Below are 24,301 nucleotides of genomic sequence, written 5' to 3'. Positions count from 1 at the left end.
TTGTCTGTGGGTATTCTTTTTCACTGCTAAAACAGTACAGACAATGTGTGAGCAGGCACCTTCTGGGTACAATATATGCTTGTGCTTTGTTAAATATTAGTCAGGGACCATACCATTCTGCAGAATGTTCTTGTATTTGATTTTGACCTGCTGCCATGTCCGTTTTGGCCCGTTCATGTTTAATCTACACACACACACTTAATGGAGTCACACTGCAAAAAATTACTTGGTATTTTTGTCTTGTTTTCAGTAAAAATATCAAAAATTTTATCATAGCTTTATACAGTGTGATGGAGTTACTTTACACAATTTCACTCATATCTGCAGTGCATTTCAATAAAAAAAATTAACCGTTTCATAATTACAGTACAACTGCATTTTTGGAGATGTGAATTAAATATTTGAATTGTAATTGTGATGTTTCAGCGGAGCGGTGAGTGTGTAATTGTGCACTACTTACGCATTCAGGCGGTCTGCAATACTTTGCCACGCTTTTTCTCTTTGCTTTATCACTGTGGCGGTGTTGCCTTTCTTCTTAATTATATATTTTACCTCCTCGTATGCCTCCATGAGGATTTGTGCTTCCGACGGGGAAAAGTACGCGGCTCTAGTTGCCATGGTAAATCAGTTAATCTGTGATCTGTGGCGGGGTCTATTTGAGTGAGCCGTGAGCGCGCACCTATCCAGGATTGGTTTCACCTGGCTTAATGAATCCGTGTCTGCTCATCCTGGCTTGGTCTTTGTGCAACCAATTAAGCCTGGACGCACATGTTTTGGCTTCATTGAGCTCAGCTGAGTCATTTATCCCGGATGTCTTAATTCTACTTTTGTGCAACAGGCCCCAGGAGTGAAGCCATTTTTGAGGAGTAGTCAAACCTTGTTTTTGTCTGCTGTTTCAATTGTTAATTGTGTTATGTTGTTTAGTAAAGATGACATAGAAGTCACCCGAGTCTCTGATCTCTGTACTGGAGCTGGTATAACTTAATGTACAAAGCACCTTCAGTTATTCAGTATATCTACTATATAGTTTAGTCTGTCTCCATTCTCATTGGGAAAGTAAAGAGCATTATAAATCAGGGTAGGTAGTAACTGTATGTGTGTGTATGCTCAATGAAATAATATAATGTTAACATTTATTAACAGTACATGACATAACAAGTCTGTTCACTGCAACAATATCAGTAGCTTGTCTAAAGTATAGCATGAAGCAAAACGTGTTACAACACATCTAGTACCACTTTGTATAATTATTTCTTACATCTTCAAAAATGAAATACGTTTGTATTCAACCCGTGCCTTGTGCAAACTTGCGTGTTTGTATTCAGTGTGTGACTGTCAAACCTCAGCTGGACTAAAAAAGGTGGGCGGGGTCACATTGAGACCGGCCCTGAAATGCACACTGCAGTCAGGTGTACTTGTCAGGACTTGCACTTTCCAAAGGAAGGGGCAGAGATTTGCAAAATTTCTGTATTTGAAATATGAATGTCAATTCTGAGTATTTTGTCATTTGTAGTACACTGGGCTGAACTAAGCTCAAATGTATTTTGTAACAAGATACTTTAGAGAGCTGTAGGTATATGTGAATTTATACTTTCAAAATAAATACTTTTCTATACCATTTATTTTTAGTGGTTCACAACTGGCCCCCTCTCACTCTGCATTGGTATCAGAATGTCTTGGCACTATGGTGTGATAAGAGCATCTACTAAATTACCTATAATTGTATATATAAAAATGGACAATTGCAAAGCATTTCAGGCCCTGTGTGTAGCTAACTGACCCTCTCTGCCCATTCATCGCCATTTACTCGTTGTCTCACCCATTGTCTTAGCTCTCCCAATCAACACCTGTGATTGCTCTATGCCTTGTATACTGTTGTTTAGGGCAGCTCTCATTGTTTTATTTTACTGCGGAGCCCCTAGTCCTGCTCAACATGCCTCAGATAGCCCCTTGTCCCACCCCCCACACATGCGGCGCTCACACTTAGCTTAACTGGCGCCTCTAGAGATGCAACCTCTCATCGTCACTCAATGCCTAGGGTTTACCCCCATTGTACTTTCACCCTACCATACCCTTGTCTGTAAACTATGCCCTGAATCTATTCTACCACGCCCAGAAATCTGCTCCTTTTATTCTCTGTTCCCAAAGCACTAGACAACCAGTTATTTTTGCCTTTAGCTGTATCCTTATCCTACTCCTCTGCTGTTCCTCTGGTGATGTAGAGATTAACCCAGGCCCTGTGTGTCCCCAGGTGCTCTCATTTGTTGACTTCTGCAACTGTAAAAGCCTTGGGTTCATGAATGTTAACATCAGAAGCCTCCTCCCTAAGTTTGCTTTATTCACTGCTTTAGCACACTCCACCAACCCTGATGTCCTAGCTGTGTCTGAATCCTGGCTTAGGAAGGCCACCAAAAATTCTGAAATTTCCACCCCCAATTACAACATTTCTGTCAAGACAGAACTGCAAAAGGGAGCGGAATTGCAATCTACTGTAGAGATAGCCTGCAGAGTTCTGTCATACTCTCCAGGTCTATGCCTAAACATTTCAAGCTTCTACTTTTAAAGATCCATCTCTCCAGAAATAAGTCCCTCACTGTTGCCTTGTTATAGACCCCACTCAGCTCTCAGCTGTGCCCTGGACACCATATGTGAATTGATTGCCCCCCTTCTATCGTCAGAGTTCTTACTGCTCGGTGACCTAAACTGGGATAAACTCATCCTGTTTTACAATCTAAACTAGATGCCCTCAATCTCATACAAATTATCAAGGAACCTTCCAGGTACAAACCTAAATCCGTAAACATGGGCACCCTCATAGATATCCTGACCAACTTGCCCTCTAAATACACCTCTGCTGTTTTCAACCAGTATCTCAGCGATCACTGCCTCATTGCCTGCACCCGTTATGGGTCCGCGGTCAAACGACCACCCCTCAGCACAGTCAAACGCTCCCTAAAACACTTTAGTGAGCAGGCCTTTCTAATCGACCTGGCCCGGGTATCCTGGAAGGATATTGACCTCATCCTGTCAGTAGAGGATGTCTGGTTGTTATTTAAAAGTGCTTTCCTCAACCTCTTAAATAAGCATGCCCCATTCAAAAAATGACCAGCGTCACTACTGACCTGACCAGCGTCACTACTCTGGACGGTTCTTACTTAGAATATGTGGACAACTTTAAATACCTAGGTATTTAGGTAAATACCTAGACTTTAAACTCTCCTTCCAGACTCACATTAAGCATCTCCAATCCAAAATTAATCTAGAATCGGCTTCCTATTTCACAACAAAGCCTCCTTCACTCATGCTGCCAAACATACCCTCAAAACTGACTGTTCTACCGATCCTTGACTTCGATGATGTCATTTACAAAATAGCCTCCAACACTCTACTCAGCAAATTGGATGCAGTCTATCTTCAAGCGTCAGCTGTCAGAGCAGCTTTCCGATCGCTGCAGCTATACACAGCCCACCTGTAAATAGCCCATGCAAGCAAATACCTACCTCATCCCCATATTTGTTTTTGTTTTACTGCTCTTTTGCACACCAGTATTTCTACTTGCACATCCTCATCTGCACATATATCACTTCAGTGTAAATTGCTAAATTGTAATTACTTCGCCACTATTGGCCTATTTATTGCCTTACCTCCTTACTTAATTTGCACACACTGTATACAGATTTTCTATTGTGTTGTTGACTGTATGTTTGTTTGTCCCATGTGTAACTCTGTTGTTTTTGTCGCACTGTTTTGCTTTATCTTGGCCAGGTGGCAGTTGTAAATGAGAACTTGTTCTCAACTGGCCTACCTAGTTAAAATAAAAGTGAAATAAAAAAATGCTGAGTATTATTCTCATTGACCTCTGCCTGACATCAATAATAATACCCACTATTGCAGTACATTTTGGTATGTTCATTTTCATATATACACTTACATTTTGGTCATTTAGCACACACTCTTATCCGGAGTTATTTACAGTCAGTGAATTTTTATTTTTTTATTTTTTTATTTTACCTTTATTTAACCAGGCAAGTCAGTTAAGAACAAATTCTTATTTTCAATGACGGCCTGGGAACAGTGGGTTAACTGCCTGTTCAGGGGCAGAACGACAGATTTGTACCTTGTCAGCTCGGGGGTTTGAACTCGCAACCTTCCGGTTACTAGTCCAACGCTCTAACCACTAGGCTACCCTGCCGCCCCGAATTCAACTAAGGTAGATAAACGTCAACATATAACAGTTATAGCAAGTAAAACGTTTCTGTAACCATTACTGAGAATGTTGTTGCTCTTCGGGCCAGCTAGTTATTAAAAATGTAGGTTATTTCTATATCTTAAAATACATGTATTTTAATTAAATACAAATATTTTGTAGTTCATTTTAATACATTGATCTTTATTGTATTTTATAATTATATTTTGTCATTTTTGTCCATCCCTGGGAAGTTAGTAGTTTAAGTGTTCGATTGACAGTCGCATGGACCCAAATTCCAATTCACTGCAACACCAAACCTCTAAAATCAGACTCCCAGATAATACTATTTTTCACACGTTGCCATGTCAGAGAAAGAGTATGGAGAACCTGAGCCTACTAAGGTAGATAAACGGTAGATAAACGTCAACATATAACAGTTATAGCAAGTAAAACGTTTCTGTAACCATTACTGAGAATGTTGTTGCTCTTCGGGCCAGCTAGTTATTAAAAATGTAGGTTATTTCTATATCTTAAAATACATGTATTTTAATTAAATACAAATATTTTGTAGTTCATTTTAATACATTGATCTTTATTGTATTTTATAATTATATTTTGTCATTTTTGTCCATCCCTGGGAAGTTAGTAGTTTAAGTGTTCGATTGACAGTCGCATGGACCCAAATTCCAATTCACTGCAACACCAAACCTCTAAAATCAGACTCCCAGATAATACTATTTTTCACACGTTGCCATGTCAGAGAAAGAGTATGGAGAACCTGAGCCTATTTGTCCCTAAATACTATATCGTGGACAGATTGCGTAAATGTAAATAAAACATACATTTAATCGAGCAAATTTTAGTCTGGATTAAACGAGATTACGTCCTAACAGTAGCAAATGAATCCATGTTCTCTGGGCAGTAGGGCAGAAGAACTACATATCCCAGAAGGCAATAGAGAAACATTGTCCTTCTCCAAGTAACTACTGTAGCTAGCTAGGTACTTTCGAACTGTCTGTGTTTGTTTTAAGAGAGTGCTGCTAAACGGTAACATTCTAAATGTTGATCCCCTCGAGTGATGGTAATAGCTTTTTTTGTCTAGCATTCATTGAAGACTGAGGAGCGTAGCGACAGACATCTTTATTATGTATCACAACTGTGATTGACAGCAAGCGAGTTTGTTTTGCTAGCTAATTAGCCATCTCTTCCGTGGAATCTCGGATAAACCAGCAAATTAGCAGTAACTCGCTAGTTTATGTAGAACCTGTGGAAAATATTACTCGAGGGAGCTAATGACAACATCGGCTGGGGTAATGGGTCTGCTGTCTTGAAACATTAACTTGGAATACGATGCCTGGCTTGCTGGCTAGTAGGATAGGAACTGGATAGGAAGGTAAGTAAGGCTACTAGTACGGGAGCTAGCTAACGTTAACTATCTCACATCACTGAGACACTGCTAGCTAGGGCTGGAAAGAAGTTGGCAAGTCCGATAGCTAACGTTAGCTAAGACAGTCGTTTGCTAGAGGACACTGGTTATCAAACGAGCTATTTGCCGTTCAAAGTTTGTCATGCCATATTTTGTTTGTGTGGACAGCGACAATGTGATGCAGTGATTTTGCTACGGAATTCCCCACGGCAGAAACGTTGCCCGCTAGCACTGCGATATCGCTTGCACAATCGGCCCTTTAAATTAACAGTGGACTTTTTGGACTGTTGGTGTTTGAAATCCATTACCCAGGGCACAACCTATACGTCAAGTAAACAAACATTAGTGATACTGATGCAAATAATTGAACAGTGGATCTGAATAAGTGAGACCATAAGAGAATTCACTGAAACGGAGCAGCAAATCACATTGACGCTCACTGATGCGCCCTTGTCCAATAACTTGCAATGGCAATTACAACTTGAAGACTGAGACCATTTGCATACCATATTCGGTTGGAAGTTCAAAAGGTGGTAGCAGTAAAGAGAAGAACTTTCTCCCTATTGTGCCTCATTTCAGACTCGAATACCTACTGCAATGGAGGTGGTAGGTGGGGGAAATGTGCAGAAAGTCACTCCTTTAGCTAGAGAATTATCCCGGCTCTTCAACAGCTACAATAAACACTCCATACAACTGAAAAAGAATCTGAAGGAGACCAACGCATTTTTCCGGGAAATAAAACGCAACTACAGTAACGCCTGCGCATCGGCCGCCAGCTCGGAGGCAGCTGCTCTGGAGGCAGGTAAGAATGTAAACCTGTTCACATTTGTTACCAATAATTACCGCTTTTCTCGGCATCATCACAACAGAATGTTCAGTAAAACTTCCACATTCCTCAGAAAACGGCATGCTTATCCAAACATGCATATCTAACTAGACCATATTAAGTGATTCGGTTGTCACATCATGTCACACACTTTTGTACTTGAGGTTACTTTTATCCAAGTAGCTACAGTACTTATATTATAATATGCCTGTTACTGAAGGACCCTGTCTGATTCTTTTACATTCTACAGACTTGGCCTTCATTGAGAGCCACCACTCACAAGTTTTGTAATGTGCTTATTGGTTCCAGTGTGAAACCCTATTAACTTTGGACAAGCCCCATAAACATAGCAGAGGAATGTCAGTCATTCTAGAATGAGTTTGAGTGGGAACTCTTCCGATTGTGGTCATTCAAGGTGGACTGAATTAGGTACAGCAGACTCTGCATAATCCAATAATGTTCCAATTAGGAATGTGCACAAGTGCTGCTGACGTCAGGCAATTCCTAAAGGGCCCACAGGTTTCTGACCTGTACCCAATTCATATACGGTGGTGGGATGCCATATACAGGTGGATATTGTTAAAAGTTTAACTGTCATCTGAATGGAGGTAATGAGGTAGGGTAGGGTAAATGACCTAGGGTCTGCCTATTCCCCCACTGGAAAAAACAACTGTTGGCCGGACAGAGATTTCTTTGACAACACGTCGACTGTAGAAAATGTGTTAAATAGGATTTAGAGGGAAAATTAACAGATTAGGGCCAGCTAAAGTCTATCTCAACAGTATGACCTGACAAAGGGCACCCAGTATGCTGAGATTCCCGCTTAAGAAATAACTGAGGCAAAAGGAAACATGTACTGATGATAAATAACATAGTAGGCTACATATCCATTTGCTGTAAGCCATCCTAATTTCATAATTTTAAACTCTGCAATAGTCATTGCACTAGTTAATTTGGGGATAGCCTGACCTTGAAATGTGTGCGGGCTGATGAGCAGGGTGTGAGTGTGATTCTCACGTTCCTGTCTAGGAGATGTGAGTTATTTTGAGCCTCTGTCTAATAGGGCTGTCATTCAAGCCCACCTACCTGTCCACTAAGGTATGTTTGTGGGTTTAGTGTCGCCACTAAACCCATTTACATTTAAACACACATTTACCAAGAATGTTTCAACATCCTCAATCTAGTGCATCTAGAATGTCAAATTTAATGTGAAAAGCAAATCTATCCTTTCCATCAAGTAGGGCTATAAATATCTCTTTCAGTCTAACAACAAACCACAGAGGTTGCCATGCCAGATGACATGTTTCAAGCTCTAGTAACATGCTACAAAATGTGACCAGTCATCACTGAATGGAAAGTGCAGCTGTTTAACCTAATTCCAAGTGGATGTTTTTATTAAGCCTATCGGCCTATTTTTATACAAAACCTTATGAACTCAGTCACCGCCTTTAGAATCAGACAGACACACACACACACACACGGCTGGTCTTTCTGGCCTCAACTAAAAACCTTATGAATGCCATAGTTGTGATAAAATGAGCTGCCACCTCCTTAAGCAAGGCGTCCTAAGTGAACTTGAATAAAATACCTAATTAGATGTAGAAAACAGTACAGTAGGTATTTAAATATATATATTTTCTACTGTGGTTCAATCATCCAGTGGATTATAAGGCCTACTGCGTGCAAAATGTTTTAGGCCAAACACCATGCAGAGTAATACCAGATAAACAGCTGCAGAGGAAACAGTGGTGGGTTGGAGAAAGAGGGAGTGAATATAAGGGGTGGGGAGGGAAAGAGAGAAACAGAGTAGAGCAGTCCATTGCTGGCATTGTCTTTGTCTGTTGTTTAACTGCTTTAGAACATGACTCCGCATCATGGAGGATTATGACCATTTCCTGTGATTCATTTAGGTTGAAAATGACAAAGGTTAAAACAACGGGATTCTAATATCCCATAACTCTTCGCAACAATGGGGAAGAATTCTAAACAATGGGACTAGCAATTCGAGTGAAAATTACTAAAGGGAATGCTAGCAGTACAGAAAGTTCGCCATCAAAGTGGAAAATAAACACAATTATAGTGCATTTCAAGTTACTCAGCAAATGCATAGAATAATTGTTTTATTGTCATTCTAATCATTTAAAGATTTTTCAAATGATCTACACCCACTTTATTACTTAATTTCCCGACCGCTGGTCATGTTTTCTATGCTAATCCTGTAGTATCAGCAACGTTGCTGGTTTAATTATAAAAAGTGTATATATTTATTGAACACTCCCGCATGGACTTATTACGTTGTCTTAACCTGTATGTGCATTTGGAAAGTATTCAGACCCCTTTACTTTTTCTACATTTTGTTATGTTACAGCCTTATTCTAAAATGTATTACATTGTTCCCCCCCCCCCCCCTCATCATTCTACACACAATACCCCATAATGACAAAGCAAAAACAGGTTTTTAGAAATGTTTTTCAATTTATACAAAATTAAAAACTGAAATCACATTTACATAGTTATTCAGACTAGAGGTCGACCGATTAATCGGAATGGCCGATTTAATTGAATTAACAATCAGTATTTTTGGGCGCCGATTTTATAAAAACATTTTTTTTATACCTTTTATATAACCAGGCAAGTCAGCTAAGAACACATTCTTATTTTCAATGACGGCCTAGGAACGGTGGGTTAACTGCCTTGTTCAGGGGCAGAACAACAGATTTTCACCTTGTCAGCTCGGGGGATCCATCCTTGCAACATTACAGTTAACTAGTCCAATGCTCTAACCACCTGCCTCTCATTGCACTCCACGAGGAGCCTGCCTGTTACGCAAATGCAGTAGAAGCCAAGGTAAGTTGCTAGCTAGCATTAAACTTATAAAAAACAATCAATCAATCATAATCACTAGTTATCACACATGGTTGATGATATTACTAGTTTATCTAGCGTGTCCTGCTTGGCATATAACGCTGGGGGATGATTTAACAGAAGTGCATTTGCGAAAAAAGCACAATCGTTGGACGACTGTACCTAACCATAAACACATGCCTTTCTTAAAATCAATACACAGAAGTACATATTTTAAACCTGCATATTTAGCTAAAAGAAATCCAGGTTAGCAGGCAATATTAACCAGGTGCACGCAGTGTCAGGGTATATGCAACAGTTTGGGCAGCCTGGCTCATTGCGTTCTAATTTGCCAGAATTTTACATAATTATGACATAACATTGAAGGTTGTGCAATGTAACAAGAATATTTAGACTCAGGGTTGCCACCCGTTCGATAAAATAAATAATGGTTCCGTATTTCACTGAAATAATAAACGTTTTGTTTCTGGATTCGACCATATTAATGACCAAAGGCTCGTATTTCTGTGTGTTATCATGTTATAATTAAGTCTATGATTTGATAGAGCAGTCTGACTGAGCGTTGGTAGGCAGCAGCATTCTCGTAAGAATTAATTCAAACAGCACTTTTGTGCGTTTTGCCAGCAGCTCTTCGCAAGCACAGCGCTATTTATGACTTCAAGCCTATCAGCCTAATGGCTGGTGTAACCGATGTGAAATGGCTAGCTAGTTAGCGTGGTGCACGCTAATAGCGTTTCAAACGTCACTTGCTCTGAGACTTGGAGTAGTTATTCCCCTTGCTCTGCAAGGGCCACGGCTTTTGTGGAGCGATGGGTAACGATGCTTCGAGTGTGGCTGTTGTCGATGCGTTCCTGGTTCGAACCCAGGTAGTGGCGAGAAGAGGGACGGAAGCTATACTGTTACACTGGCAATACTAAAGTGCCTATAAGAACATCCAATAGACAAAGGTATATGAAATACAAATGGTATAGAGAGAAATAGTCATATAAATACTATATTAACTACAACCTAAAACCTCTTACCTTGGAATATGGAAGTCACATGTTAAAAGGAACCACCAACTCTCATATGTTCTCATGTTCTGAGCAAGGAACTCAAACGTTAGCTTTTTTACATGGCACATATTGCACTTTTACTTCTCCAACACTTTGTTTTTGCATTATTTAAACCAAATAGAACATGTTTCATTACTTATTTGAGGCTAAATAGATTTTTATTGATGTATTATATTAAGTTAAAATAAGTGTTCATTCAGTATTGTTGTAATTGTCATTATTACAAATAAAAAATAAAAAATTGGCCGATTAATCGGTATCAGCTTTTTTTTTTTTTGGTCCTCCAATAATCGGTATAGGCGTTGAAAAATCACAATCGGTCGACCTCTAATTCAGACCCTTTGCTATGAGACTTGAAATTGAGCTCAGGTGAATCCTGTTTCCATTGATCATCCTTGAGATGTTTCTACAACTTGATTGGAGTTCACCTGTGGTAAAATTCAATTGATTGAACATGATTTGGAAAGGCACACACCTGTCTATATAAGGTCCCGCAGTTGACAGCGCATGTCAGAGCAAAAACCTACCAATGAGATCGAAGGAATTGTCTGTAGAGCTCCAAGACAGGATTGTGTCGAGGCACAGATCTGGGGAAAAGTACCAAAACATTTCTGGAGCATTGAAGGTCCCCAAGAACAGTGGCCTCCATCATTCTTAAATGGAAGAAGGTTGGAACCACCAATACTCTTCCTAGAGCTGGCTGCCTGGCCAAACTGAGCAATCGGGGGAGAAGGGCCTTGGTCAGGGAGGTGACCAAGAACCCGATGGTAACTCTGACACAGTTCCTCTGTGGAGATGGGAGAACCTTCCAGAAGGACAACCATCTCTGCAGCACTCCCACCAATCAGGCCTTTATGGTAGAGTGGCCAGACGGAAGCCACTCCTCAGTAAAAAAGCACATGACAGCCCGCTTGGAGTTTGCGAAAAGATACCTAAAGACTCTCAGACCATGAGAAATAACATTCTCTGGTCTGATGAAACCAAGATTGAACTCTTTGGCCTGAATTGCAAGCATCATGTCTGGAGGAGACCTGGCACCATCCATACTGTGAAGCGTGGTGGTGGCAGCATCATGCTGTGGGGATGTATTTCAGCGGCAGGGACTGGGAGACTAGTCAGGATCGAGGGAAAGATGAACGGAGCAAAGTACAGAGAGATCCTTGATGAAAACCTGCTCCAGAGCACTCATGTCCTCAGACTGGGGTGAGGGATCATCTTCCAACAAGACAATGACCCTAAGTTCACAGCCAAGACAACACAGGAGGGGCTTCAGGACAAGTCTGTAAATGTCCTTGAGTGGCCCAGTCAGAGCCTGTACTTGAACCCAATATAACCTCTCTGGAGAGACCTGAAAATGGCTGTGCTGGAATGCTCCTCCAACATGACAGAGCTTGAGAGGATCTGCAGAGAAGAATGGGAGAAACTCCCCAAATACAGGTGTGCCAAGCTTGTAGCATCATACCCAAGAAAACTCCAGGCTGTAATAGCTGCTTAAAGTGCTTCAACAAAGTACTGAGTAAAGGGTCTGAATGCTTATGTAAATGAAAACATTTCTTAAAACCTGTTTTTGCTTTGTCATTTTGGGCTATTGTGTGTAGATTGAGGGGGGAAACTATTGAATCATTTTTCGAATAAGGCTGTAACGTAACAAAGTGGAAAAAGTCAAGGGGTCTGAATACTTTCCGAACGCACTGTATTTTCCACCTAATGATGAACCAGGATGTATGGGTTGCCACAGAGATGGGTCAGGAGATAACAGACAAGGGCTTAAGGAGGGGCTTTGAAGTAAACACAATAGATTCTCCCTCTGACCTTTCCTATGCCAGAAGTGCAGAGACAAAGAGATGCAACAGGTTCCGTTATTTCTCTATTGCAAGCCAATCCGTTGGAATTTGCACACATTCAAAGTGGGATATTAGATGTTGTTATTACATTGTATTATCAACGTATGCAGATTTTTACTAGGCCTAATACCTGAAGATAAAGGCTTCCTTACCCCTCCAGAAGGGAGAGGGATAACAACTCAAGCCCTCCCCCCACCATTACTATTCCCTGTTCCCTGTTAGGAATTGTTAGGTTAGATTACTCGTTGGTTATAACTGCATTGTCGGAACTAGAAGCACAAGCATTTCGCTACACTCGCATTAACATCTGCTAACCATGTGTATGTGACAAATAACATTTGATTTGATTCCCTTCTATACACCCATATGTTGTTGTCCCTTCTCTTAGGCCAGCTGAGCTGCATCTCCTTCCCCCGGCATGAGGAGGAGTTCCTGCAAAGCAACGTGGGCAGCGTCCTCTACATCGTGGTACTTGGTCAGGACTGTGCCGCGCGCTACCAGCTGCTCAACTGCCTGCTGGGGGAGCGGCTCTTGCCCCTGGGGCCTGAGGCGGGCGAGGCCTGCGATGGCGTCCAGGGCACCTCCTGCAAGAGGAGAAAGCTGTGCTTCACCCACGGGCGCCAGACGCGACTCAGCCTGGCGCTGCCCGGCCAGTATGAGCTGGTGCACCAGCTGGCGGCCCACTGTGGGCGCTGGGATACGGTTCCCCGGGAGGACCTGGAGATCCAGGAGGAGTGTGAAGACCCCGCCCACAGGCTGGCTGAGCTGGAGATCACCCTGCACCACCCTCTGCTACAGGTACACCTACATTTGCATATGCGAGGAGGATTCCGGTGGTGGGAGTCTTTTGTTATGTATTTGCAATGTAAGCCTACAGGAGAAATGGTCAAAGGTCCTTTTTACTTATTGGTATGCTCATTGACGTTACAGTATTGATTTGATAAATGCCTGATTCGTTGGCTCTCATGAGAGTGAGTCTTTTGAGTTTTTGGCTTTGATTGATGATACTGTCATCTCACTGATGATATGTTAGTTCTCTCTCTTATGGGAACTCGAATGGCAGACTTGTTTTTCATCGTCCTCTCCAGGCTGGTAACATTAATAGCACACAAAGGTTACTGCACAGAGTAGATCAGTCCCCATGTTAGTCTGAGCTTTCCCTCTGGTACCAGAGGTTACTTACAGAAGACTAGTGGACTCCTCTACCAGGTGGACAGACACAGCCCATCTTGCTCGGCTGACTAACATGCCTTGGTGTGTGGATTGCACTGTGCTTGCTTGTTGTCACGTGCGGGTCGAGAAAAGTGGTGCTTAATTCTTCAAACAAAGGCATCGCTTAGCTGGTCGCCATGGAAGCCAGGCTCCAGACAGCGCTGAGACGTATGCGTTAGCTAGGCCCTGCCTGCACTGCCTTATAGGCCGCTCGCCCCCCCGCCCACCCTCACCTTATGTAATGGCCCTGGTCTGGTGCGATTCACATGACCGGGGCACATAAGGAAAACACTTCCAAAGTTAAACCCTTCACTGCGATGAGGAAGTTGCCATGGTTACGACTGGATCCTTCCAGCAGGGCACTGCTTATTAGCCCATGTCATAATTTGCTGTCTGTTTTTTTTCTCCCCTGTGTTTTGCCAAATTCATTATGATCGTAAGCTTCTTATTTGGAGAACAAAAAGCTGATATCAGGTTGCCCTGCCCTTAGGTTTTGTCTCTTTTGTGTTAAATTGGCGAGGCAGGATTCTGAGTATAAATGGAGTAGTGACGGAGCCAGTGTAAGTCAATATGTGATGACCTATGTGATTACTCACACATGAAATCAATCTTATGAAGTGGAATGCTCCCTTACCCATCTTATTTTTCCTGTTCTTGTTTACTCAATGATTAACGACACTTTACCTGAGAAGCTGTACAATTCTGGCTTGTATGTAACGTTTCTGACGCTTGTCAACCTGATTCATCTTGTCATGATAATGCAAACGCATGTGCCAGGTTGGGTAGGCTAGGCTGTGGTGTATTTAATAATGTAGTCAGAGCAGCAGTTCAAAGAGCTGCAGCTAGCTGCTGCTGTTTCCTCAGGGGGGCTAGAGGCTGGCAGGCAGGGAAGCAGCTCTCAGCCTACTGTGACATTCACACAGCCATGGCAGAATCAGAGCGCCCTGTTTTGGGAGGCCAGGAGATAAAAGGGTTAACTCGTTAATTACCCTCCTCTGGACTCCCCACTCTCCCCAGGTTAGCCACACAGTGACACACATGACTGGGATAGTGCCAACCTATGTATGGATGCATTTCTCAGATAACCTCCCCGACATAAGTCTGCCACAAGTTCATATAGCCTAGATGTGTTTCTATATCTAAAGAATGTTTTCGACTGAGAATAAAAAATTATTGCTTAGATATGCAGATTGTGGGTTGCAACCGTCCATTATTGTCTGATATAGGGGTTAATCCATTTGATTTCAATCACTTTTTGACAGCCTCCCTTAATAATAATAATAATAATAATAATAATAATAATAATAATAATAATACTTGAGGGGTGCTTATATTTGTCCTGTTGCTGGAATGTTTTTTTTTTTTGTTGCATATCCCAACTACACCTGAAACACCCGCAGGGAGTGGGGTCACAGCCAGGGTCGCCATTGTGGAACAATTGGGGTTAAGTGCCTTGCACAAGGGTACTGCAACAGATTTTCTCTCCTTGTCGGTTCCCGTATTTGAACCAGCAACCTTTTTTGATTCAAACACAACTTTCCATACATGTTTGCAAGAAGTGGTCAGAAAGTGACTTTTTGGACTTTGGATAAAGGTGGTCAAAGTTGACCCATTTTGCATACCCACCATACCAGGAGACATCCATGTCTTCATCACTGGAAAAGATAAACGGTTGAGTTTGATATCATTTAAAATCTTACAAACAGGGTTGTCAAACTATTTAATATATTTTTTGAATTTTATTGTCATCTAAACACGTGTAAACTCCGGTTTTACACATGTTGTAGCTACTTTACATGATGAGTTTTTTTGTTGTACCTGCCATTGGTTGAGGCACAACATGCTCTCGAATACAGGGTGGGGGTAATTTCAATCATAGAAATAGGTCCATTCTATGAATTCTATCCCATTAGACCACTGCAATTTAGCTGGCACACTTGAAATGGACATTGTATTGACATGGCTGCCAGTCCACCCACGTCAAATGTCAACTTAAATGGTCATGTCTATTCTATGATCTATATTTTCTATGATTTCAATAGGTTTCTTATGGAGATTTGACAGTATATAATTTAAAACAACAGATATTCCCATTCAAGTCAACATTCTCTGATTTGTGGACCTCCAACCATCTTTGTGATACAAAAGTTGAAATGTCAATGTTATTCCCATTTGAATACGTTTATCAGCCAAAACATGACATCCACCCTGTATTCCAGAGCATTTTGCGTCTGAACCGATGGCGAGCACAACACAACCTCCGATGACGGAAAATACGGGTATGAGAATATAAAAACATCTGAGTTCACGTGTTTGTAGATGGTTGACGTTAAAGGTTAGAAAAGGTTATGTTTTATTAACACATTTTTCAAGTAATTATAAAATAGTTTGACAGGGCTGTTTGTAAGCTTTTAAATGATATCCATCTTAACCGTTTATCTTTTCCAGTGTTGACGATACGGATGTCTCGTATGCAAAATAGGTCAACTTTTTGCACCTTTATCTCTTTAATGTTTTGGCATTCAGGTCCAAAAAGTCCCTTTCTGACCACTTCTACACTGGGGAAGTGTAAATCAAAAGGGGTGCTGTCAAAAAGTGATAGAATTCACATGGATTTACCCAGAAGGGTGATAAAATAGTCTTCAAAATATCCCGTAGATATTCAGCAGCTGGACTACATTTGGAAATTGACTGCATTAGGGCAATTTAAACATTCTATTTATTTTGATTGGTTGTGAAGAAATGTTTGCAGGCTATCTTTGTTCTGAAGAGACTGCTCAGTTGGCCAACGCTGTTGTTTCTTGGAGACGGGACTGACTGTCTCTTTTGTGTGGCTGTGTTAGTCATTTCTCTCTCTCGCTCTTTTACAGTCTGCCCCCCACCCTCCATTTCTCTTCCTCTTTCCCTCGCACGCCCTCTCGTTCTATTTCTGTGGCTGTTACTGTGTAATTCATCAAACGTGGAGTGAAAATGTTTTCTTGCTTGGTTTTCTGTTGCCCTCCCATACCCTTTCCCATGACCAGACAGGTCTGTGTTTGTGTTTATGGGGGATGGCACTGGCAGCACATACTGCGTCTGAGTTTTGTCCCAGTTAGAAAAACAATAATGTGACTGGTAGTAGTATATGTGGGGGCCAATGAGGATTGGAGAAATATTGTGTACTAACTACCCTGCATGTTTACTCAACCTAGGAATATTTTTACTTAAAAAAAACAGAACAAAAACAAGTGTAAGGACATTTCTCATGCAAGAGAATTATACTTTTGTTGATACAGGTAACTGCCAAAATAAAGGAAACACTTGAGTAAATGAGGGTTCTGGTTGCTCTTGTATGGTGTGGGATTCATTTTCCTTACCCTTAGAGGGTAAGGTAAACACCAATAAATACACAACCATTCAGAGTGGTCACTTTCAACCTATGGTGAATCATTTCTATCCTGATGGGAGTGGTCTCTTCCAGGATGACAATGCCCCCATCCACAGGGCACGAGTGGTCACTGAATGGTTAGATGAGCATGAAAATTATGTAAACCATATGCCATGGCCGTCTCAGTCACCAGATCTCAACCACATTGAACACCTATAAGAATTCTGGAGTGGCTCCTGAGACAGTTTTTCACCACCATCAACAAAACAGCAAATTATGGTATTTCTCGTGGAAGAATGGTATCACATCCCTACAATAGAGGTCCAGACACTTGTAGAATGTATGCCAAGGTGCATTGAATCTGTTCTGGCGGCTTGTGGTGGCCCAACGCCCAATTAACACATGTTGTATTATTATTATTATTTAGGCATTTTTCATGATTATACAGATAACACAGACAGAACAGGTAGAGGGCAAAATGCACACGGATCCCCTATCAAATCCAACCCCCCCCCATGCTTTAACAGAGCCCAACTCCAAAACCAGACTTAAAGCAGGCATAATATACAGTGAGTAATATAATCAAATAGTTTTAAAAAATAACAAAGATATTATAAAACAAAGAGTAAAAATAGTGATACAAATTCTATTTGGGTTGGTTTATGGACTTGTGAAATTAGCTGGGTCCAAGTCTTCTAGAAAAGATGGGAAAGGTTGTCAGATATTATAAAATGTAATTGCAGATCCCCTAATGGAGTAGCATATTTTCTCTAGCTTGAGATGTTGGATAAAGGAAGTTATGCAATGGTTAAAAGTAAGAGGGAACCGATCTTTCCACTTAAATAGTAGAAGACGTCTAGCTAGAAGAGTAGTACATGCCAGCATGTTGCCATATAACTGTTTAGAGGGGCCTCCAGTGGTGCCACTCAATAGAACTGTTTAGAGGGGCCTCCAGTGGTGCCACTCAATAGAACTGTTTAGAGGGGCCTCCAGTGGTGCCACTCAATAGAACTGTTTAGAGGGGCCTCCAGTGGTGCCACTCAATAGAACTGTTTAGAGGGGCCTCCAGTGGTGCCACTCAATATAACTGTTTAGAGGGGCCTCCAGTGGTGCCACTCAATATAACTGTTTAGAGGGGCCTCCAGTGGTGCCACTCAATAGAACTGTTTAGAGGGGCCTCCAGTGGTGCCACTCAATAGAACTGTTTAGAGGGGCCTCTAGTGGTGCCACTCAATAGAACTGTTTAGAGGGGCCTCTAGTGGTGCCACTCAATATAACTGTTTAGAGGGGCCTCTAGTGGTGCCACTCAATAGAACTGTTTAGAGGGGCCTCTAGTGGTGCCACTCAATAGAACTGTTTAGAGGGGCCTCCAGTGGTGCCACTCAATATAACTGTTTAGAGGGGCCTCCAGTGGTGCCACTCAATAGAACTGTTTAGAGGGGCCTCTAGTGGTGCCACTCAATAGAACTGTTTAGAGGGGCCTCTAGTGGTGCCACTCAATATAACTGTTTAGAGGGGCCTCTAGTGGTGCCACTCAATAGAACTGTTTAGAGGGGCCTCTAGTGGTGCCACTCAATAGAACTGTTTAGAGGGGCCTCCAGTGGTGCCACTCAATATAACTGTTTAGAGGGGCCTCCAGTGGTGCCACTCAATAGAACTGTTTAGAGGGGCCTCCAGTGGTGCCACTCAATAGAACTGTTTAGAGGGGCCTCTAGTGGTGCCACTCAATATAACTGTTTAGAGGGGCCTCTAGTGGTGCCACTCAATAGAACTGTTTAGAGGGGCCTCTAGTGGTGCCACTCAATAGAACTGTTTAGAGGGGCCTCCAGTGGTGCCACTCAATATAACTGTTTAGAGGGGCCTCCAGTGGTGCCACTCAATAGAACTGTTTAGAGGGGCCTCCAGTGGTGCCACTCAATAGAACTGTTTAGAGGGGCCTCTAGTGGTGCCACTCAATAGAACTGTTTAGAGGGGCCTCTAGTGGTGCCACTCAATATAACTGTTTAGAGGGGCCTCCAGTGGTGCCACTCCCAAAATGCAATAAAGGCAGAAGGTTTCACAGGTCTCTCAAAAATTGATATCCATAAATCTGTTGATTTCGGACATGTCCAAAACATGTGTAATAAAGTATCAGGAGTTTGCTTATATCAGTCACGAGTGAGATCTATTTCTGGTCTAATCTTGGATTATTTAGCCTTTGAACAATGCAGCCGATTTAACTATCTTAAATTGAATTACATCATGTCTTAGACATATAGATGAAAAATGTATTCGCGCAAGCATATTCTGCCAAATTTCATCTGAAGGTTGTTCACCTAAATACTCTTCCCATTGGTTCTTAAGAGAGTTCAGGGAATCCAGATTGTGCTAGTTTAATATATAGATCAAGCTTATGCCCCCTTTTTGATTCACTTTACAAATATATAATCTAGGTAGGTGTGATGGGAAGTGATTAGTGTATGAAGATAAAATCTATGCAATTGCAGGTATCTAAAGAAAGGGGATCTAAGAATATTGAACTTTTGTACTAACTGCTCAAAAGATGCAAAATCAAATGTATTTGTCACACACACATGGTTAGCAGGTGTTAATGCAAGTGTAGCGAAATGCTTGTGCTTCTAGTTCCGACCATGCAGTAATATCTAACAAGTAACAATTTCACAACTACCTTATACACACAAGTGTAAAGGAATTAATAAGAATATGTACATAAAAATATATAAATGAGTGTTGGCAGAATGGCATAGGCAAGATGCAGTAGATGGTATAGAGTACAGTATATACATATGAGATGAGTAAAGTAGGGTGTGAAAACATATAAAGCGGCATTGTTTAAAGTGGCTAGTGATACATTACATAACGATGACAAGATGCAGTAGATGGTATAGCGTACAGTATATACATATGACATGATTAATGTAGGGTAAGTAAACATTCTATAATATAAAGTGGCTAGTGATAAATTGATTACATACATTTTTCCATTATTAAAGTGGCCAATGATTTGAATCTGTATGTAGGCAGCAGTCTCTCTGTGTTAGTGGTGGCTGTTTAACAGTCTGATGGCCTTGAGATAGAAGCTGTTTTTCAGTCTCTCGGTCCCAGCTTTGATGCACCTGTACTGACCTCGCCTTCTGGATGATAGTGGGGTGAACATGCAGTGGCTCGGGTGGTTGTTGTCCTTGATGATCTTTTTGGCCTTCCTGTGACATCGGGTGGTGTAGGTGTCCCGGAGGGCAGGTAGTTTGCACCCGGTGATGCGTTGTGCAGACCTCACTACCCTCCGGAGAGCCTTACGGTTATGGGCGGAGTAGCTGCCGTACCATACAGCCCGACAGGATGCTCTCGGTTGTGCATCTGTAAAAGTTTGTGAGTGCTTTTGGTGACAAGCCAAATTTCTTCAGCTTCCTGAGATTGAAGAGGCTCTGCTGCGCCTTCTTCACCACACTGTTTGTGTGAGTGGACCATTTCAGTTTGTCCGTGATGTATACGCCGAGGAACTTAACTCTCCACCCTCTCCACTACTGTCCCGTCAATGTAGATAGGGGGCTGCTCCCTCTGCTGTTTCATGAAGTCCACTATCATCTCCTTTGTTTTGTTGACATTGAGTGTGAGGTTATTTTTCTGACACCACACTCCGAGGGCCCTCACCTCCTCCCTGTAGGTCGTCTCATTGTTGTTGGTAATCAAGCCTACCACTGTTGTGTCGTCCGCAAACTTGATGATTGAGTTGGAGGCGTGCATGGCCACGCAGTCGTGGGTGAACAGGGAGTACAGGAGAGGGCTGAGAACGCACCCTTGTGGGGACCCAGTGTTGAGGATCAGCGGGGTGGAGATGTTGTTACCTACCCTCACCACCTGGGGGCGGCCCGTCAGGAAATCCAGGACCCAGTTGCACAGGGCGGGGTCGAGACCCAGGGTCTCGAGCTTGATGACGAGTTTGGAGGGTACTATGGTGTTAAATGCTGAGCTGTAGTCGATGAACAGCATTCTTACATAGGTATTCCTCTTGTCCAGGTGGGTTAGGGCAGTGTGATGTCGATTGCGTCGTCTGTGGACCTATTGGGGCGGTAAGCAAATTGTAGTAGGTCTAGGGTGTCAGGTAGGGTGGAGGTGATATGATTCTTGACTAGTCTCTCAAAGTACTTCATGATGACGGAAGTGAGTGCTACAGGGCGGTAGTCATTTAGCTCAGTTACCTTAGCTTTCTTGGGAACAGGAACAATGGTGGCCCTCTTGAAGCATGTGGGGACAGCAGACTGGGATAAGGATTGATTGAATATGACTGTAAACACACCAGACAGCTGGTCTGCGTATGCTCTGAGGACGCAGCCGGGGATGCCAACTGGGCCTGCAGCCTTGCGAGGGTTAACCCGTTTTAAATGTTTTACTCATGTTGGCTACAGTGAAGGAGAGCCCGCAGGTTTTGGTAGCGGGCCGTGTCAGTGGCACTGTATTGTCCTCAAAGCGAGCAAAAAAGTTGTTTTGCGCGAATACTGCCATCAATCCACAGTTTCTGGTTGGGGAATGTTTTAATAGACGCTGTGGGTACAACATCACCGATGCACTTGTTAATAAACTCGCACACCGAATCAGCATATTCGTCAATGTTGTTCGCCGCAATGCGGAACATATCCCAGTCCACGTGATCAAAGCAATCTTGAAGCGTGGAATCAGATTGGTTTGACCAGCGTTGACCGGACCTGGGCGCGGGTGCTTCCTGTTTTAGTGTCTGTCTATAGGCTGGTAGCAACAAAATGGAGTCGTGGTCAGCTTTTCCGAAAGGATGGCGGGGAGGGCCTTATATGCGTCGCGGAAGTTAGAATAACAGTGGTCTAGGGTTTTTCCAGCCCTGGTAGCACAATCGATATGCTGATAGAATTTGGGGAGCCTTGTTTTCAGATTAGCCTTGTTAAAATCCCCAGCTACAATAAATGCAGCCTCAGGATATGTGGTTTCCAGTTTACATAGAGTCCAATGAAGTTCTTTCAGGGCCGTCGATGTGTCTGCTTGGGGTGTAATATACCCAACTGTGATTATGATGGAAGAGAATTCTCTTGGTAGATAATGCGGTCGGCATTTGATTGTGAGGAGTTCTAAGTCAGGTCAAACAGAAGGACTTGAGTTCCTGTATGTTGTTATGATCACACCACGTCTCGTTAATCATAAGGCATACCTCCCCGCCCTTCTTCTTACCTGAGAGATGCTTGTTGCTGTCGGCGTGATGTGTGAAGAAACCAGGTGGCTGTACTGACTCAGATAGCGTGTCTCGATTGAGCCATGTTTCCGTGAAACAAAGAACGTTACAGTCTCGGATGTCTCTCTGGAATGCTACCCTTGCTCGGATTCTGTCTACCTTGTTGTCAAGAGACTGGACATTGGCGAGTAGTATGCTCGGGAGTGGTGCGCGACTTGCCCGTCTACGGAGCCTGACCAGAAGACCGCTCCATCTGCCCCTTCTACGGCGTCGTTGTTTTGGGTCGCCGGCTGGGATCCGATCCATTGTTCTGGGTGTTAGGCCAAACAGAGGATCCGCTTCGGGAAAGTCGTATTCCTGATCGTAATGTTGGTGAGTTGACGTTGCTCTTATATCCAATAGTTCCTCCCGACTGTATGTAATAAAACCTAAAATTACCTGGGGTAACAATGTAAGAAATAATACAAAAACAAAAACAAAACAAAATACTGCTTAGTTTCCTAGGAACGCGAAGCGAGGCGGCCATCTCTGTCGTCAGTGAGGAGATCCCTTTTCCAGACGATATGAAACACCCAGTCTAGTGTTTCCTTTATTTTGCCAGTTACCTGTAGGTGTTTTATGTTTCCACAACATTTATATAAGTGTTGATGAGTGCTGCTATGACCATTTCAATGATTAAAATATATTCCCTGCTCTGTCAGGAGGCGAAAATCATGGTGGTGCCATGCCCCAGTGTCCAGCCCATTGAGGAGGCCCTAGAGGACTGTACGCGTAACGCGGTTCCCATCATGCTCTACGCCCTCAACCAGGACACCCTCACTGACGAACAGGTGGCCGAGCTAAGGAAAGTCAAAGAGATGCTCCTCTTCCCCATCTGCTTCGTCCGTATCCCTGCGACTCCGCCCGAGGCATCACCCGAGCCCAGCCGGCGCCTAGAGAGGGAGAGGAGCCCCCTCTACAAGCAGCTGCTGTCCCTGGGCTTCCTCAGCACTCCGGTGGGGAACTGTTCCTGCGGAGCCCCCTCTCAGACGCCTAGCCCGGCCGTCAAGCCCCAGAGTGTCCTGGGGGAGACCTTTGAGAGGCTGCACCGCCTCCTGGTGACCTTTGCCCGCCAGGTGCTCCACAACCAGCAGGTGGAGGTTGCGAACTTGCTCAATGGGGTGCACTGCCGTTGCCTTGACCTCTTCATCAACCAGGTCAGTAGGGGGACAGCTGTGTCTGGGAGAAATAGTCAGCCAATCAATTAGCTAATCAAATAAAATCTGTATAGCGTCACAAAATGTATAACTGAAACTTGTTTAATTTGAAGGCATAATTACAGTAGGGAGAAATTACTCTGACTATGTAGTGGTAGTGGTGGCAAAGACATACTTTTCCTCCTCTCCCCGGCTGCAGGCATTTGACATGCAGAGGGACTTGCAGATTACGCCGCGGCGGCTGGAGTACACACGGGAGAAGGAGGGCGAGCTGTTCATCTCCCTGATGGCCATCGCCAACCGCAAGCAGGAGGAGATGAAAGAGATGATCGTGGAGACGCTGAGCAGCATGAAGGAGCAGCTGCTAGAGGATGCTGCCAACCTGGAGTTCACAGGTACACTGTCTGTCAAAGGTCAAGTCTAAAGACTGATACTGTAAAATGTCTCTGAGATCATGGCATACTATAGTAAAAATCCTTCCTCTTAGAATTAGAACCTTCACCACCCCTTAAATCCTTCCTCTTAGAATTAGAACCTTCACCACCCCTTAAATCCTTCCTCTTAGAATTAGAACCTTCACCACCCCTTAAATCCTTCCTTTTAGAATTAGAACCTTCACCACCCCTTAAATCCTTCCTCTTATTGCTTGGCACTTTGAAAACAGTCGTTTTCATTTTCCATTGTTTCACTCTCCTCTTGAACTCCCATTTCATTTTTCAGCCACCATGCTGCTGCTCAGTTTCAGGGTCTTGGCAATCTTCTTATAGTCCAGGCCATCTTTATGTAGAGCAACAATTATTTTTTTCAGATCCTCAGAGTTCTTTGTCATGAGGTGCCATGTTGAACTTCCAGTGACCAGTCAGTATGAGGGAGTGTGAGAGTGATGACACCAAATTTAACACACCTGCTCCCCATTTACACCTGAGACCTTGTAACACTAACGAGTCACATGACACCGGGGAGGGAAAATGGCTAATTGGGCATTTTCACTTAGGGATGTACTCACTTTTGTTGCCAGCGGTTTAGACATTAACGGCTGTGTGTTGAGTTATTTTGAGGGGACAGCAAATTTACACTGTTATACAAGCTGTACACTCACTACTTTACATTGTAGCAAAGTGTCA

At 42.9% G+C, this 24,301-nt stretch overlaps 1 protein-coding gene across 3 annotated transcripts in view; it reads left to right on the top strand.

Annotated features, from left to right (window-relative positions):
• Positions 1 to 5,104: 5,104 nt before the first annotated feature.
• Positions 5,105 to 24,301, top strand: part of LOC110528074 (dual serine/threonine and tyrosine protein kinase) — a 28,102-nt gene continuing 8,905 nt past the window's right edge. Inside the window, exons 1-5 of one of the 3 annotated variants that reach the window (XM_036983632.2) lie at positions 5,120 to 5,582; positions 6,195 to 6,417; positions 12,594 to 13,003; positions 22,683 to 23,177; positions 23,377 to 23,572. In XM_036983632.2, coding sequence (XP_036839527.2) covers positions 6,213 to 6,417; positions 12,594 to 13,003; positions 22,683 to 23,177; positions 23,377 to 23,572 — 1,306 coding nt within the window. In that variant the 5' untranslated portion in view covers positions 5,120 to 5,582; positions 6,195 to 6,212. Of the gene's footprint in view, positions 6,418 to 12,593; positions 13,004 to 22,682; positions 23,178 to 23,376; positions 23,573 to 24,301 lie in introns of all 3 variants that reach the window. The other 2 variants (XM_021609871.3, XM_090241305.1) reach the window with 2 other exon arrangements.

This window comes from Oncorhynchus mykiss, chromosome 7 (genome assembly GCF_057628025.1).
Source record: "Oncorhynchus mykiss isolate SJ-2025 chromosome 7, ASM5762802v1, whole genome shotgun sequence".
Classification (NCBI taxonomy): Eukaryota; Metazoa; Chordata; class Actinopteri; order Salmoniformes; family Salmonidae; genus Oncorhynchus; species Oncorhynchus mykiss.
Note: the sequence above shows the minus strand (reverse complement) of the source record. Positions and strands in the feature narration are given on the sequence as shown.